Here is a 16,786-nt window from a genome sequence, read left to right on the forward strand (position 1 = left end):
TCGTGGAACTTTAAATCATGAGCGTTTGCTTTCATTGCTACTACACACTTCCGAGTCAAGGTAGAACTGGCTTCTTATTTCAAGTTCGTGCCAACAGCACTTCAAAAATCATGAAAATACTCTGGAAAGATATACAAGATTCTATTTTAGGGTGAACTAAAAAAAAAAAACCAAACAACCAAAAAACCCCATAGTATTTTTGAAGTAGTATTTTGTTTTCTTTTCATTGTAATATACTATATTAGAGGCAGGAAAGTAACCTGTAAATCTGCAAGGTCTTGAATCCTGCAGAATGCAGATGTTTCTGGTCTCCCTATCATAATTTCATGACTTCATATTGAAAAGTAGAAAAGGAAAAGGAGAAAAGATGCATACAAAGCACCTCCTCACATAAGCAATAAAATAACATTTAAATTGCCATCACTTCCTCATGTTTGCATTTTAAATGTGTTTTATAAACAAAGAGTTCAAGTGAAATTACTCCATTTAAAAAAGTCTAGGTCTATACTGTTGTATTTCCTATATTGTATAAAATGATGAATTAAATCTACCAAGATTGCTGTTTATCTGGTTAACAATCCAGAGTTTATCTGTGTAAGAATGCCTTGTTAGTTTTCCAAACGTTTTTGGAAAGATAACATTTATCTTTTACCTGCCTTATCATGGTTATTATTTTCAATAAATTTCAAAATATGCAAAGTGATGCTTTTCACTGTAGTTTTTCCAAGTTAGAGAGAAACACATTCTTCCCCAGGCAGAAGTATCTTAATACGCAAGTGCAATTCTGTTTGTACCTCAAACAATATTAAAAAAAAAAAAAAGCACTACCGCATAAATACATCTACTGGACCTTTCTACGGGATAAACTTTATTTAGTACTTTAAGACTGCTAAGTTAAGATCACTAAGCAGCCAACTATTGCAGGAATTTCCACCTCCCCATATACTAAGCTTGTTCTTTTTCTAAAATAGTTTTCCCTCTTGACTATGTGCTTCAAAATCCAAAAGATTTTTACCTTCATATTAGTTAAGCACCTGGAATAACAGATCCACAAAGTGCTAAATGAACATTTACTTTAAAAAGCCTCCTCTTTAGATTGAATAAACTGACATTCTCAACTAGTTTATTTCCAATATAAAAGAAAAAAGCACTAAAGGTGCTCTACCTCTTACAAGCCACGATTAAGGTATGTATACAAGAGCTACCTGTCCTAAAATCCTGAATAAACTGCTTAACAGAACTACCTAGTTTGTGGTTAATTACTGCATTTAACAAGTCAATTTTAAACATTAACTACATTCTAATAAATAAAACCACTTGAAACATGCTGGATACTTCTTACGTAAGTAAAAATCTTCTAAAACCTCAAACCTTAGAGTGATACTTTTCTGCTGCTTTATACAGAATGCCCATTTCAATCAAACGCAACTCGATAAAAGTCACATGTAAATATGTCTGAGTGAAAAAATGTAATAAATCATTGTTTTTTGGCAAAGTAAAACTATATACCTAGTACAAAAATTAAGCTCTATAAGTAATTTAAGTGATATATGAAGTCACATTGCATTTTTCTGGGTAGCATAAAGTGAAGATTGCTGAGTCAGTGGGGGGGGGGAAAAAAAAAAAAAAAAGAAATCGCTTTCAAGGATCATCAAGATAGTGAAAATAATCCACAACTTATATGTCCAATGAAAAATTTTCTTTTTATTTAAATCAAGGTGCTTACTTGCTGATCATAACAAAAACCTGAAATTAAATATATTTTAATACTCTTTTTCTAAAAAAAAAAAAAAAAATCAAATTTCTACATCCAGCTGCTCAAATTACATATAAAATCCACATTAGTTATTCATGCTTTACACAATTAGAACCATTAAATTCATGGTAACTGAGCCATCATCCACACAACACTTCCGCTACACCTGTGCTTTAACAATACAGTACCAGAGAGTAGATGAAGCTGTTCTGTCAGAGTTGTATCATCTCACCTAGTAATAAAAACCAGACAAAGCTTTCTATCACAGTAATTCTATTTATGTCGGGGGGTCTGCTAGCAAACATCTGTACCAGTTGTTTTTCACTTGACCCAACGTCACATGTTTAAAAGTAAACATGTCATAACAATGATTAGAGAAAAACAGAGTAGTGATTTTTGAAAATTTAATCTGTATTTTAATTTTCCTATGTGCAAATCTCTGCTCAACAGCAAAAAATAGCACAGTGGTTATTAAAGAAAAAAAAATAATTACATGGGATGAAAACTCAAGATGTTATTTATCTATTTAAGAGTTCAAACTGCCTTTTTAAATAGTGCTAGTATAATACTCAGATTCATCAAGACTTTAAAAACATATTTCCATTAGAAGATCAGGTTTTGCTCAAAACACTAGCCATCATCATACATAAAAAAATAAGCAAGGCACTCTTTGTTGCCTAGTCCTGCAAACACTTCAGAGAAGAAGCCACTGACAGTAAAACGTTTGCACACCTGACAGCATGAACTAAACACTGGTGAAAGTTTGAGGTGGGAAAGGAAATAAACAGCTCTGAAATTAACAACCCTTAAATGCCTACAGCATTACTGTTGTGTTAAGGATTCCAGTGAAGCTCTTTATGAACTAAACGAATTTGGCTAGACTGTACATAGAAGAAATATGAATCATATTTTATAAATCATTAAATACTTGAAGAAAAAGGCAAACTGACAAGAAAGTAATTCAAAGTAGAAAGAATATTTTAACTATAAGGATACAATGGAAATACATTCAGACAACCTCAAAGTAGAAAAAAAGAGAAACTCTAATTGGCATTTTAATCCAAGAAACAAATATGTAACCCTCACAGCTTTATTTGCGAAATACTTCTGATTTTTCTCCAAAGAGGAATAAATCTCAGAAGATGCAACAGAGAGAAAAGGGTATTTTAATCTAGGGAAGAAAAAGTTTGCATTTTTCTGTATTTTATACATATCCAGCAAATTTGAAGAGAGTAAGAAAGATTCAAGATTCTCCTGAGTATGCTGCCCTAGAATAGGAGAATAAAACTGCCAAGTCCTTAAGTAATCTGAAATATGGTGCTATTCATTGTTACAAATAATCTGGAATTGCATGTTTAGGCCTCCTCTTTTGTAACTGTATTTTCAACTCGGTCATCAAATCTCTTGCTTTTTGCTTTGCTAGAACAAACTTGCTTTTTTTTTGTTCTTAACCTTGTCTGGATGATAAGAGTGATCTCAAGAGAATTTGAGAGAGACAAAGTACTTTCTCTTCAGGGAGCAGCAAACAAATAAAACATAGTCCAGGCGTCCTCTTCAAATGCCTGCCACTCAAGCTGTATTTTAAAGATCCTGATAACATGAAGTGTGCATTCCCCCTCCAGCCACACAGGTCAGCCTGGGGAGAGGCAGTACTGAAAGCTATATTGGCACAAACGAGCCTTCCAAGATAGGGAAAAAGCACTGCAATTGAGATAGTAGCAGGTGGGAGAAGACTGCTACAACTCCAGATCGCTTCCTAAGTATCATAGTATGTATGGCTAAAAGCATACTAACATACTATTAGGAAAACCTATAAAAAGGAAAAAGAAAAAAAAATCTTCCTTAACAAAAGGAAAGAACATAATAGTCTTGCAGATTGAGATAAAATTAATTTTAATAACTGATATTGCTTGGAATTCAGAATATAGGCTTACAAGAGTAAGAGTACACAGCTATACAAGTTATACTCTGAATGCCTCTCTGTTTTTTGGTTTTAGCTCCACTGGACTAGTTGTTAGTTACATATCCCAAGAACTGCACCATAGCTGCACAAAATTCTGATTTGACGTACGTGAATGTAAGTTACCACAGATCACGCAGCAATTTTGCTTTTAAAAGACAGACTTCTTCCAAGACTATATCCTAACTCATGTCTACTGGCCACAACAAAATGAAGATTAAGGGATAAAACATGATTGGCTACATAAACTATGTTAAGTAGCACAAAAATTAGAAGTTTCTTCTGAACAGATTTGAAGTTTCTCCCACACACCCCACAACCAATAGGCACCAGCATTACAGCTAGATGTCATATTTGAGCTAAACCCAGGGGTAATGCCAAATTAGTAAAAAACCCGCTATAGCTACTTCAGAGGGTACAGGCTCATACTTTGCAAAGACAGAGATTTTAGTCTTGAGGGAAACTCTGGCAATTTCCCATAAGGGCATTCTTAACTTGCAGTAAGTGCAAGGTAATTTATACTAATTTTGAAATTATATTTTAAACCCTTTTTTTTTTTAAACCTGATTTACTTTAATATTACAAGATCACACAGACATCAGTAGTTGGATTGTTTTAAATCGTCTCATTCATACCAGCTGACAGTTTTCCTCCCTTACATGGTCTGAGGTCAATAAACGTGACTTGAGAAATGGCTTAGATACCTCGTAACTTCAGTTGAAAAGTCAATTTCAAATTATGCAAAAAAACCCATGTCTAGAACACTGGAAAATAGTTTTGAAGAAGAAAGCATAAGGAACAACTTACCTATTGGATATCCCAGTGCAAAGTCATTGCTTTGTGTAGCAAAAATAGGGAACAAACCTGCTTTGCTAAATCTATTCTCAGGATTGGCTACCAACAATGTTAAAACGCAGACTAAGAAAAACACAGCAGCTTTGGCAACTAAAATACTGTACAGGAAGGACCAATTCACATTAGAAAAGTCAAGTACCACCATGTTTTTGAACAGTAGAGCTGGGAGTGCAAAACGGGACACAAAATTTCCCAATCCTCTGGCCTGAGTTGCTGTGATAATGTTGGCTCTTCCAGCTATGTAGCCACAAAGAATTATTCCAAAGCATTCTAACAGAGCTGGGAAAAGCCTGCTTATTGACATAGAAGGAGTACCGCCAGTGGTATTGAGTCCAACTTGTCCAGGCAAAGAAATAGACATATTAGCTGAAGATGAGAGGTTCTTTGTATTGAAGTCTGAATAGTTATCCATTTCCTTTGACCACCTCTTCCAAAAAAAGAGCTTGAAATGATCTCATCTGTAAAAGACACAAAAGTATTTCTTTATTAACTTCCAAAGCTGTATTTGTGAATATTTATAGTATAAGGCTTGCTGACAGAAGATTTTACACTTACAAATTATTACAAATAAATAATGAGACAAGTAATAAGTAGCTACAGAGAACTAACTCTTAGAAAGAAGAATGCTGAAAAATCATTCCATACACACATAATCTTCACACATCATCTTCTCACAAGTCTATACAATTCAACAAGACAATTGATAGATGCTAAAAATTCCCAAATAAATTTGAGGGTAACATTGAAATACTAAAACTAAGTGTTCCAGGCAAGGAAGATAAATTTGACCAAGAACTGTAGCTTCTCCACCCTAGCACAAAAAAAATATTTGGCAAGGCCCTCTCTACCCTTGAGAAAGATTCGGAGATCAAATCATCATATCACCCTTCAAGCTTGTACATTGCTTTGTGCAACTTTGACCTCTCCCAATGTTTCAGTATCACGTGCTAATGACACACTTTCCAGTTAGCAAGGGATCCACATATGACACAATGGCCAACGATCTAATTCATCATGCTATTGCTTACCCATATGCCTACATACAATTCTTGAGGCCCGTAACAGTGACATTAAGTATGCATTAAATTAAGTATTTGTGTACAACAGATAAGTCTTGTGACTCCTGATGTTCACTTGGTACCATCGATCCCCTTTGAAAGGGTTGACTATAACACAGCAGGTTCTAGATGTGAGTAGACATATGAAGTCTGCAAACTGGATGAAGAGAGAGCACATCAGACACCACCATTCAGTGGTCAACTGCAGGTCTTGCCAGAAACATATAGGTTTGGGGATACAGCTCTGACACATGTGCTAACATCAGCTAACTCTACATACAAAATTTTGACATTACTAAATCCTAAAGTACTCTGGAAAGGAAGTAAAGACAGCTTCTCTCTCTACAAAATTGGGTAAATTAAGGCAAAAGGAGACTGATTTGCCATAAGCCATCCGTGGCAAAGCTGAGATTCTCAGTTCCCAAAGCAGTGTTTTGTACAGCATAATGGCTAGATTAACGCAAATTAATGACTGATTTAGAAGTCTTCCCAGCCTCTTTGTATTCTATCCTCAGGGAACAGAGATCTGATAATAGTCAGCTAAATAAACAAGTAAATCGAGTCAGAGCAAAGGTGAGATCTTGTATGCTCTATTTCACACCCTGGCATCCAGCATACACACGTTCACATGTAGCATAAACTCTTTGACTCATGACTTTTATTCATGCCTGAGGCTTTTAGTAAGCAATCCTACAATGCTGTTGTAATTTATCTGGACTGAGCAGCTGCATCATCCAAATCTGTGTCCAGTAGCCCTGGCTGGGCTCTTCTCTCAAGGAAAATGAGCCTCACTCCAAGCAGGGCTTATTTTAAAGGTCGTATTTTTCTTATGTTATAGATGATACATTCACCTAGGTGTATTTGGACCCAAAGCATTAGAATCATAGAATGATGGAAAAACTTGCAATAAATAAATAAAAAACAACAACAAACCATTTCTTCTAGCAAAACTTAAGGAAGTTGTTAGGATTTGCAAAATGTCCAAAAGAGGATTACAGACAGATTTCCAACACTGAATTCTTGAAAGAAGCCAGCCACATTCTATACTAGCTGCAAGGTGAAAAGCAGATTTTTGGCACAGCCTCACCTCAAATTCTTCAAGGTTGCAGCACTGCATACAGGTAAAGCTTCTGGCAATGCAATGTGTTCAACCTACTCCCTGCTCCGTTGAGGTATTTTTTCAGCAAGAAGATAAACGTGAAGCTTTTTTAACCAAAGGCAACATTTGATCTGTAGCAGAAGTGTATTTTGGCTGTGTCTATCCCTAAATTCTGCCATTCCTTCTCATCCTCTGTGCTTTTGTATCCAAGGCTGTATCTTTTACCACTGTGTCAATACTAACGACAAAATTTGTTTTCTGATACTCTAACTCACAAAAGCTGCAGTCTACGTATAGTTATATAGTGGGAAGGATTTTTACCACTGTAACACCTCCTTCCTCCCTTTCTCTCCTGAGAAGTGGTTTGAGCTATTCAGGCTTTTGGCTTGCACAGACAAAGCCTTCACAGGTGAGTCAATGAATATAGCTACACAAGCCCACAAAAATTGTGCCTAAATTAAACACCCCTCTTGTCTCTGTATCAAAATTATTATTTCTCCTCATAAAATTGCTACAAAATATAGAAGTGCCCTTGTCCCCATTTTATAATTCAGGACTTAAACAAATATGCAGAAGACTGACGCTGTAGTTCTACCAGTCAGTAGCACATGCTAAATCTTTTATCTCCCTCACTAGATCAAAACTGACACGGATATACACCTACACATCCTACAACCATCTTTTGTAAAGTGCCACAAATATTCCTGCAGCCTTCCTTCAGGCTGTCTTCACCTTGAACTTCATTAAAAGTGGCCTTGCAAAATCAGTCAGGCCAAATTTTTGGTGAACCCTAGAAGTTTCAAAGAAACTGCATCACAGTAAAGCTGCTACTGGCACTCCTCAGAGGGCTTTGCATGTGAATCATCTCTTCAGCTCCAGAGATGCGCGCATCCCAAAACATACACATTTAACACAGATCATCTATTGCAGAGCTGTGGTATTTTCCAGAAATGCAAACTCCTACACAGCGCGCTGCTTACCACTGTGCATACATCTCTCAACTCCTTTTGCTCTATAGGATACATGCATTTACATAACTGTTGTGAGATTATGTAATAACTAATCGCAGAACTAACATACAACCTTATCACACCTGCAGCTTAACTCAAACTAGCATCTCACATGAGCGAAAATGTCTTAAATTCACAGTTCTTAATGAAATAAAAGATATTGATCTGACGGAAAACCAAAACCTTACATATTCTACATAGAAACTCATCTGTTCTTATAGTAGATGTAACAAATTAACTAGTCAAAGGACATTAAAATAATTAAACATAACACAGTCCCAAAGGAAAGCACTTAGCTTTGACTCCATAGGACATATGATTTGTGGTTGTCCCTTCAGGGATCGAGATGTGAATCCTCTAAAACTCAACCACAGTTGCACTGTTGGGAACTACAGTCCAATAAAGACAAAGCTTTTAGGAATGACGCTGCCTTATCTGCTGTCGACTGTCAAGCATAGCTGCTTGCAGCCAGACTGTCAGCTTTCTTTTGAAAGGAAGGACAGTGCAGCCAGCGCAAGAGGAAGCCTGGTATGAAAACCAATAATAGATAGAGAGCAAGGAACAAATGCAGTTGACAATTCTCTTGAAATAAATTGGAGCACTGGTATTTGCCCACTTCTCTCATAGGCTGTCAATATTTGTAAAGTGTTAAAATTCACCAGACCAGAAACTCAATTCTCCAGCAGCTGTGAGTTAAGCAACATCAGGTTCCTCTCTGAGCACTGAAATAGAGAAGCTGTCTCCTCTTCCAGCACGAAAATCCCTTTCATCTTATTTTTAATGAAATTCAAAGACGGTATGAGATAATAGAAGAGATACCTCAATGTATATCTTCTTTCTGGTCTCTTACTCTCAAGTTTTCAGCGTATAATCACTCTCAGGTGATTCTGATGACACTGTCAAGGCTGTGCACGTTGTTCGTAAGTTATATTCCACAATATGACCTCATTTCCTACCTTAATGCAATGTAGACGTATCCCGAGGATAACACATTATTTTATTCACGACAGTGAAAGTGGAACTGGGCAGGAAGAGTTACCATTCATGGCAGCTCTAGCACGTCATCCTCAGCTCAGATAAGAACGTACCATACACATGTTCGTGTAAAAGTATGTACAGTAAGTCAAAGAGGAAGTAGCTTTAACTTAGAGAGTTACAATGATAAAAGTGGGAAGAAGTGATTACTGCAAGTTAACTGCAATTTTTACTTTTCTCTCTACTGGGCTAAGAAAGCAGATATAGGATAATATCGTGATGGCAATTAACACAACAAGTGTGCCACCACTAGCTCCAACTTAAGACCACGAGACAAGAAATATCAGACCCTAAGTGCCTCTGAGCATTTGTTCTTCAAGATCACATTTCCTTTTCGTTTTTTTTTTTCTTACAAGAAAGCACCTGAACAGCGGAGAAGTGGGGAAGCTGCACGCAGAGGAAGCCCAGCGAAGCCTGGGCCTGCCCCAGCACGCGACTGGCAGACCTCACAACAGCAACACTTAAAGCTACATCAAAATTTGTCAGTGCAGGTATTCAGACCAGACCAAATGAAGCAACAGTTGCCAACAGCATGAAATACCAAGCCAGAAAAACAAATGGAAAACATACCTCCCTTTAACTTTCAATTAGGCTCATCTTAAGGCTTGTCAACAGACAGACGCATACTTTTGAAGCAAACAGCAAAACATTTTTCAAAAGACAGATTACATTTTATTGTCGGCACCCCTCAAAAAGCGCCTCACTTAACCCACTTGCCAAATAGGGGTGAAACATCCTTTGACTTCCAGTGAGAAAGCCACAACAAAACAAACACCTCGCGTCTGCCCCTTCCTTGCTCATCACCGCTCTCCTTTCTATGGTCACCCCAGCTACGAGCACACAGCATTTGCACTCAGAAACACCCGAGAGATTAAAAAAAAAAAAAAAAAAAAAAAAAAAGCTGTCCTGTGTAACAGCTGTCTCATTATAAAATAAAGCTAGAAGTCGGAGGGAAGGAGCAGGCAGCTTACCTACTTAGTTTTTGGTAGGCGCCTCCACGCAGGGGTGCGTATAGTGGATTTGCACTCTGCCAAGGTGAGAACCTCTCCAAGGCCGGGGCCGCCAGCACCGAGGCCCAGGAGGGGGAGGGCTGGGCCGAGCTGACCCGCCCCGCCCCCGCCCGCCCCGCCAGCGGCAGCCCGGCAGTCGCGGGTCCCTCGGCACCCGGCGGGGCCTGCCCCGAGGTAGCGGCGCTGCCGCGCACCGCGCCGCCCGCCCCGTGCGCCGGAGGCCAGAGCCCGCGGGCGGGCAGGGGCGGCGGACGCCGGCGGGTGGGAGGGATCAGCCGCAAGATGGCGGCGGCGCGCGGCCGGGCGCCTCAGGTGCCGAGCGAAGCCCTCGGCGGCGGCGGCGGGTCGAGTGCGGCCTGCCCGCCGCGTCCTTTTCCCCGGCGGCTTCTCCCGCTCTCGGGAGCCGCCTTCCCTGGCGGGAGTCGAACAAGCCCCTGCCGCCGCCGGCTTCTCCCCAGGGCAGACCGAACTGCCCACTGCCACCTACCCTCAGCTCCCGGCCCGGCTGAGAGGCGCTGCTTCCCCGCGGAGGTGAGGAGGCTCGGGGGAGAAGCACAGCCCCCAGCTTCAGCAGCGGGCGGTGCGGGGCTCACCGACATTTATCTGCCCGACCCAGGGCTGCCACACGCAGCTCAGCGTGGGCCGATAGCGAGGCCTATACCGGGCCTTCGTGCCTGGTGCAAGGGCAGCCCTGATCCCTGGAATTTCTACGCTAATTTTTAACAGATAAGACTGCTTTGAAAGAAAACGCTATGTTTTCTACATGGCGTTAGCTCCCGAAGGCTGGTCAGACAGTCAGTGATTTCCCCAGTAAAAACTAAAAGCTGGTAATCGCCAAAGATTTTCCTGCTGAAAAAAAGGGGATCCAGCTTCCTCAACAGCTTCCTGTTTTTACTGTGATTGATGAGACAGTGGTTCGAGCTGCCCATTTTCTAGGAACTAAGCCAGATACTACCGCCACAAAGAGAGTAAGTGTGAAATTCTGTGTATTGTACACTTTCTCCCATAGTTTATTTGATGCAAACCAGCTTTAGTGTGGCAGACATACTGCAGTTAGGACATCTATTGCTATAAATTAAGTTTTGTGGCAGACATTATGCCATCCAGAGTCTGTACTTGGCAGTTTCCCCCTCAAAATTGGAAAGATCAAGCAAGAAAAGAACCACTCCTCTTTCATGTAACATCCAGAGGAGACCAAAATAGAGAAGAAGGGAGAACTATATCAACAAAAAAATATTTATGTGATTGACAATTTGTGAAGTGCCATCTCAGATGTGATCTAATGAATTTCCCCATAGTCAGTTCAGTTTACAAGGTCTACTGTCAAAATACATACAGGAACCTTACCAGAAACAAATCAGATACTGTATTTTAGAAAGAGCAATATCAGTTGTAACAACAGAAATAATACTTAAGGGAACTAAATGAGGCCAGGAAAGGGTTAAGAAAATACCATAAAGAATGCAGACAGGGGTAGAAACTTGGGGGGATAAAAATAACTGCTGGAAACTTTCAGAAGGTACCTATTTTGATATTGTATGTCTGCTTTAATTTTAATTTAAATGAACTGATACTTAATGAGTTAATTTTTCTGTTGCCACGTTAAAAACATGCACCCTTAATACAGACCCCAGCTGACATTTAGCAGCAATGCTGACACAGAAGTCAGTGACTGCCTTCCTCTCTGCCTCTTATTCCTGTGCTCGTGTTGGGCCAACACAGCCCAGCCAAAAGATCAGAGAGAGGCTGTGCAAGAGACGTGCCAACAAATGGAGGTATATCACTGGAAGGCAGTACAGCCTGTTAGGTAACACGCCTGCTGTAATGTTAGGGTAAGACTTTTTTTTGGTGCAAACACTACTAAAGATGACTTTTGTTAATTTACTAAATGTTAAAGTTTCTCTGCTTGGCATCTGCCAAAGGCCACTTTGAAACTGATTTAGATTAGTTTTTGGAAATACAGTATAATGGGATCTTTCAGATTTTTTTTGGCTTTCTGCCTTGTACTCTTCCCTATGGAAATGACATGCCTTAGAGGGACGTACTTTGGGAATTAACAAGGGAGGCACACCAGATTGTTCTAAGAAATCTTGGTAAGAATTTATGCCTTTCCTTCTCTTGAACTCATTCCTTCCTCTTAAAAAGATCACCAGTGATTCAACATTTAATAAAGTATTTTAAAATATGTGCATTATTTTACAAGTGCATAAATTTGGCTGGATAGGCTGCTTATTGACTGCTATTGATATCCACCAACCAAACGCATGATTTTCCAGAGGATGAGCAGTTACAGGAGACGGGGCTCTATTTCCATCTCAGCTCTAGCATCTACACACTCCTTGATCAGGATAGTGCACTTGGCATGGGTCTTGTGTTTTCTTTTGGGGAACATTGAAGAATGTAGATAATCAGAAGTTTGAAATTGTACTATCAAAGGCACATGATGAGATTAAAAAAATAGAAAAAATAAGATTCTATTTAGGGTTTAGATTAATTATTTAAATAGAGTTGTGTGAATTATAGCTGCTAAGAAAAAATAAAGGAAAATTATATACAAGGAAATAAATAATTAGGACTTTATATAGCATATTTCCTCTTGAAGATTTTAATTTTTTAAAACATATTAAAAGCAACCTAGCAACTATCTGTCATTGACATGCAGCCATTTCTGAGCTGAACAGAAAAGAGCACCAGGGTTTGACCCCATATCCCGTCTAGAAACTTGAAATCTTTATTAACCAGACTGTACCACCAGCACAGCACAGTGAATAACTAAAGCACTGGATTACAGGATCAGTTCTCCACTTGGCTGGAAACTGTTACAAACATCATTTGTTAGCAAGTTTTGACCTAGAGAATCAGCAATAGTAACTTCATGCTGGAGTCAAGAATTCTTTCTACTGCAGTACTGGATACACAGGGTACTCCTACATATTTCCAAAGACTGTACAAAGTCCTGCTTCCCAGAACAGCAAAGGACAGTATCTTCTCTCTGTTGGACACCTACTCCCCGCTCACCCAGTACTTCAAAGCTCTGTAGACTTCTTCTTTGAGCCACATGTTCTTGTCTGTCCTTGAATGTACCTTTGTTTTGGGTGGAACCTCTGCTTCCAGCACCCTGGTCTTATAATAGATGTTACTTTCCTTTTCCTTTTAAAATGTTTGTAAACTAAGAGTGACAGTCATGGACACCAGCTCTTAGAGTTTTGTCCAACCCACAGAAATATCAAAAAGCCCTCCTGGATTAATAAAACACCCCAGCATTTGGACTAGCGATGACCATAGCTGTAAGCATGACTAATGTACGGGACAGGCAAGATTTTTGGCTACAGACTGCTGAGAGGACAGATTTATACAGTCCATCAGCTCTTGATCAGAGCTGTCCTCCACCACAGCAACTCAACTTTGGCAGTTTAACTGTAGATCACAAAAAACACCATTACTGGTGTTGCAAAGCCAAGCTTTCCAATCACTACTAAATAAATATAAATCTGAAAACTGTCCCCAAAATCTTAATTTGATCCTCATGAGCATTCCCATACCACCCATTACATAATCATGAACTGCTTTTCCCCTTGATTTTTATTCTGTTTTCACTCAAATCAGGTATTTCCATCCATTTATGTGCCACCCAAGTAGTCAACCAAGTGTATGGGACAGACAGTTCCTGCTTTTTGATCCTGCTTTGGCAACAGCTCAACCAGTGAAAAGCAGCTGGAGCAACCATTACATGAGTCATCCTGCTGACCTGTGGCTTCATCATACTCATTTACCTACACCAATTACACATACACAGGATGGCCCCACACAGGAGCTGCAAGAGGCTTAACTCTCTCAATGAGAACAGGCTTCAGATAATTTAGCTTCTAAGACCTAGCAATGACCGCATACAAACATATTTTTCAAAGGCATACAACTGAGCCAACTTGGACAGATTTTCAGTGAATCACAAATGTATCTTTGTACTTGATGTGAAGGCTGCTTTACTGGTAGACTGCAAGCACTTGTTGCAAAGCCTGAAATGCTGGAGTATTCTGAAGAAAAGCTCTCAAGAATTTACCATAAGCAAGTATAGTTCTTCAATTTGTTTCTGAAAATACTAAAAGTAATGGTGTTTTTTTCTAGAAAGAGTCAAAGAAGTTATAGCCAAATTGTTAGAACTGAAAGACAACACCACCTTACAACAGGAAGTGTCAGGTGAGCTTCAAAGCAGCACTATGGATTGAAAATGTGACACCAACATCTTTCTAAATAACCTCTCAATAGAATATTACTAAAGAGTGAGTTTTCCAAGAATAGACAGAAATAAGAATAGAGAGGATGAGCAGACAGTAAGAATGTTAGCAAATGCATCAGGATGAAACCTGTCTGGAAATCTACAGGTATAATCTCAGTATGATTTCCAGGCAGCTGTGCACCTTGTTTTCAACAGCATGGAAAAATCCAAGTATCTTACTAACACAATAATTGCAACAATGGGTGGAGAAACTAAGATTACTTCTTAGGTAATCTCCTTCTATTCAATTACAGGAAAAATACTTACTCGGTACTCCGTGGTTGTTGACAAGGAGCCAAATTTTATATTAAAATTGGAATTATGCCTACAGACAGCATAGCCTTGTAACTCTAGTCCTGGAAGAAGTATTGTTCTCATACTGCTCATTGCTTACCAGGTAAATGGATGACATAACGCACAAGGCAGGAACCTGTGCTCAACCCCCGTTTTCTTAGCTCGCTCCATCAAACTTCTGTTATCTAAAAATATAGTTCAGGATTCGGAAAGTTTGTTGTTTTCTAATGTCTATTCTCTTGCAGTTGTGCGTAGGATGTTCAGGAAGAACATGAAGTGCTTATCTGTATCTGAAGTGTCTGACCACTGACTCACATACTTACTGGAAAATAAACTGTAGCTTACAGTATACCTATGTTTGATGAGGCAGTTAAGCAACAAAGAAAACCTAAGGAAAATTAATCTGTAGACAGGCAATAGGCCACTGGATTTCTTCTCTGGAGGGGGGTGTCAAAACAAAAACAGTCCCACCAAAAACTTCCCCAAACTCTTGGGGCTTAAACGCTATGGAAAATCCTGCGTCTGTGTCCCTGAGAGCAATCTAATGAGAGGCCAGGAGAGTGCCTAGCCAGATGCTGTTACCCGTAAGCTTGAAGCTTGTTAATGCAGAAATTAGGAGGGATGCACTGGATATTTACATTCACTTTGATTACCTTGGAACACTTTTATAAAACATCTTCCTTCTCAAGAGAGCTATTTATCTGCTTATCTACAATTTCACAGTAGTACCCCTCATTATCTATGTTGGTTACAAGAACTTAATTGGTACTTTTGGTATAGTATCTTTTGTAAGACAATGCGTACATTCAAGCTGGTTTTGCAAACTCCGTGTTTACTGGACCATACACACTCACTTCGCTTTGTTCTGTGGCTGAGACAAGGGCACGTGTTGCTGGTATGTAGGTGCAATTATAGTTTTCAAAATATTGTATCTGCCAAAATAAAATACATTAAGCTGATGCAGTCAGCTTGCAGAAACTCAAACTCCAGCAATAATTATGTATGTTCAGGTCTGTTGAAATGGACTGCTTTTCTAAGTGAGCACAGTAAGCGTTGTGGTGCATGGTGAAATTCACCTCTCTAAAGCAAAAAGTAAAGAAAAAGAGTTCAAATTAGATTGCACTGAATTCAGTAAAGTTTAGAATAACCCCACATAATTTCACTGCTATGAGATTTTTTTTTTTTCTGAAATGGCTTTCAGTGGGGACAATACAACATTGCAGAGACCGCCTAAATCTATACATTTCATCATTGGGGCTAGGATATCAATCCATTACTCAACTCACCAAGAAGGTAAGTTTGCTGAAGTCCAATACAAGTACTCAGAGACGACTTAACAGGTTAATCATTCTGACTGATGGAGAAAAAAAAAAAAAAGAAGCATGCAAAAGTCACACAAAGAAAGAAATCACTATCTTCACATAGTGGTTTCAAATGCTTTATCTGGAAAATGATTATCAAGTCTTGTCCTTTTGCCTCATATTGTATGGTTAGAGCTGTATCTACTGTATGTAGACACAAAGTATTTTTTTTACATTTTCACATGCCACATGACTAACAGTACATGGTGAAATTATTAAGAACAGAGCATAAGAATTACAGCTTTTTCTTTACCTAAGAAAACCCATTAATTCATTTTGGCATAGGCAGCTTGTTACTTACATGTTCTCAGTATTCTTATTGCTCAGGTAAAACTACTCAAATTGAGCCTGATTCCTCCAAAACAACAAAAAAAGGAAGAGCAGTCAGTGTTGCCCACAAGTTAGCAGATGCTGCTTTGCTCAGGAAAGCTGGGTTAAGGCAAGCTGCACTGATTAAATAACTGTTTCTGATGGGCAATGTGCTGCACCTGTTGCTGATTCAGCAAGCAATTGATTAGTAAAAAAAACACAAAGAAACAAACAAGCAACCCCCCCACACACACAAGTAAATAAACCAGAAAACCAATGTTGGCATCACAAACTGAAAACTTCGGAAATATTTTCAGACTATGACCCAAACCTTCGTAAACTCACTAAGATTCCATTTGTGATCACACCATATCCCACCATTTTTCAAGCCACTATTTATTACTTATACGAACACAGTTTAAAAGTAATCCAAGAAAGGTATTGATTGCAGTGTATTGTCTCCTTTGGCAGAAATCCAGTAGGTTTCTGTTAATTTATTTCTTCTTCATTTCACCACTGCTATAGCATTCAAGCCTCTGTTACTTTGTCACAGGAGAGTATTAAGATACCCTCTTCTCCCTGGTCTTCTGCACAAAGCTGCTGTACCTATACTTTTTTTGCATACTTCTCCCTCTGCAACCTACAGATTCTTTTCTGATACTGTTTCTTCCTCATACCTTTTCCTGATTACATTTTGGCATTTCATTTAAACTGATGGCAAATATTTTAATCGCATAGGGATTGCCAGACTTGTGCTTTCTAT

At 39.0% G+C, this 16,786-nt stretch overlaps 1 protein-coding gene across 4 annotated transcripts in view; it reads right to left on the bottom strand.

Moving 5' to 3' along the window:
• GPR155 (G protein-coupled receptor 155) overlaps nucleotides 1-10,362 on the bottom strand; it is a 29,807-nt gene extending 19,445 nt beyond the window's left edge. Inside the window, exons 1-2 of one of the 4 annotated variants that reach the window (XM_086751453.1) lie at nucleotides 10,271-10,362; nucleotides 4,524-5,029 (exon numbers count right to left, since the gene is read on the bottom strand). In XM_086751453.1, the coding sequence (XP_086607579.1) occupies nucleotides 4,524-4,983 (460 nt within the window). In that variant the 5' untranslated portion in view covers nucleotides 4,984-5,029; nucleotides 10,271-10,362. Of the gene's footprint in view, nucleotides 1-4,523; nucleotides 5,030-9,744; nucleotides 9,999-10,270 lie in introns of those variants that run through there. The other 3 variants (XM_086751454.1, XM_086751452.1, XM_086751455.1) reach the window with 3 other exon arrangements.
• Between the last annotated feature and the right edge of the window lie 6,424 nt (nucleotides 10,363-16,786).

This window comes from Chlamydotis macqueenii, chromosome 6, assembly GCF_036417535.1.
Source record: "Chlamydotis macqueenii isolate bChlMac1 chromosome 6, bChlMac1.mat, whole genome shotgun sequence".
Classification (NCBI taxonomy): domain Eukaryota; kingdom Metazoa; phylum Chordata; class Aves; order Otidiformes; family Otididae; genus Chlamydotis; species Chlamydotis macqueenii.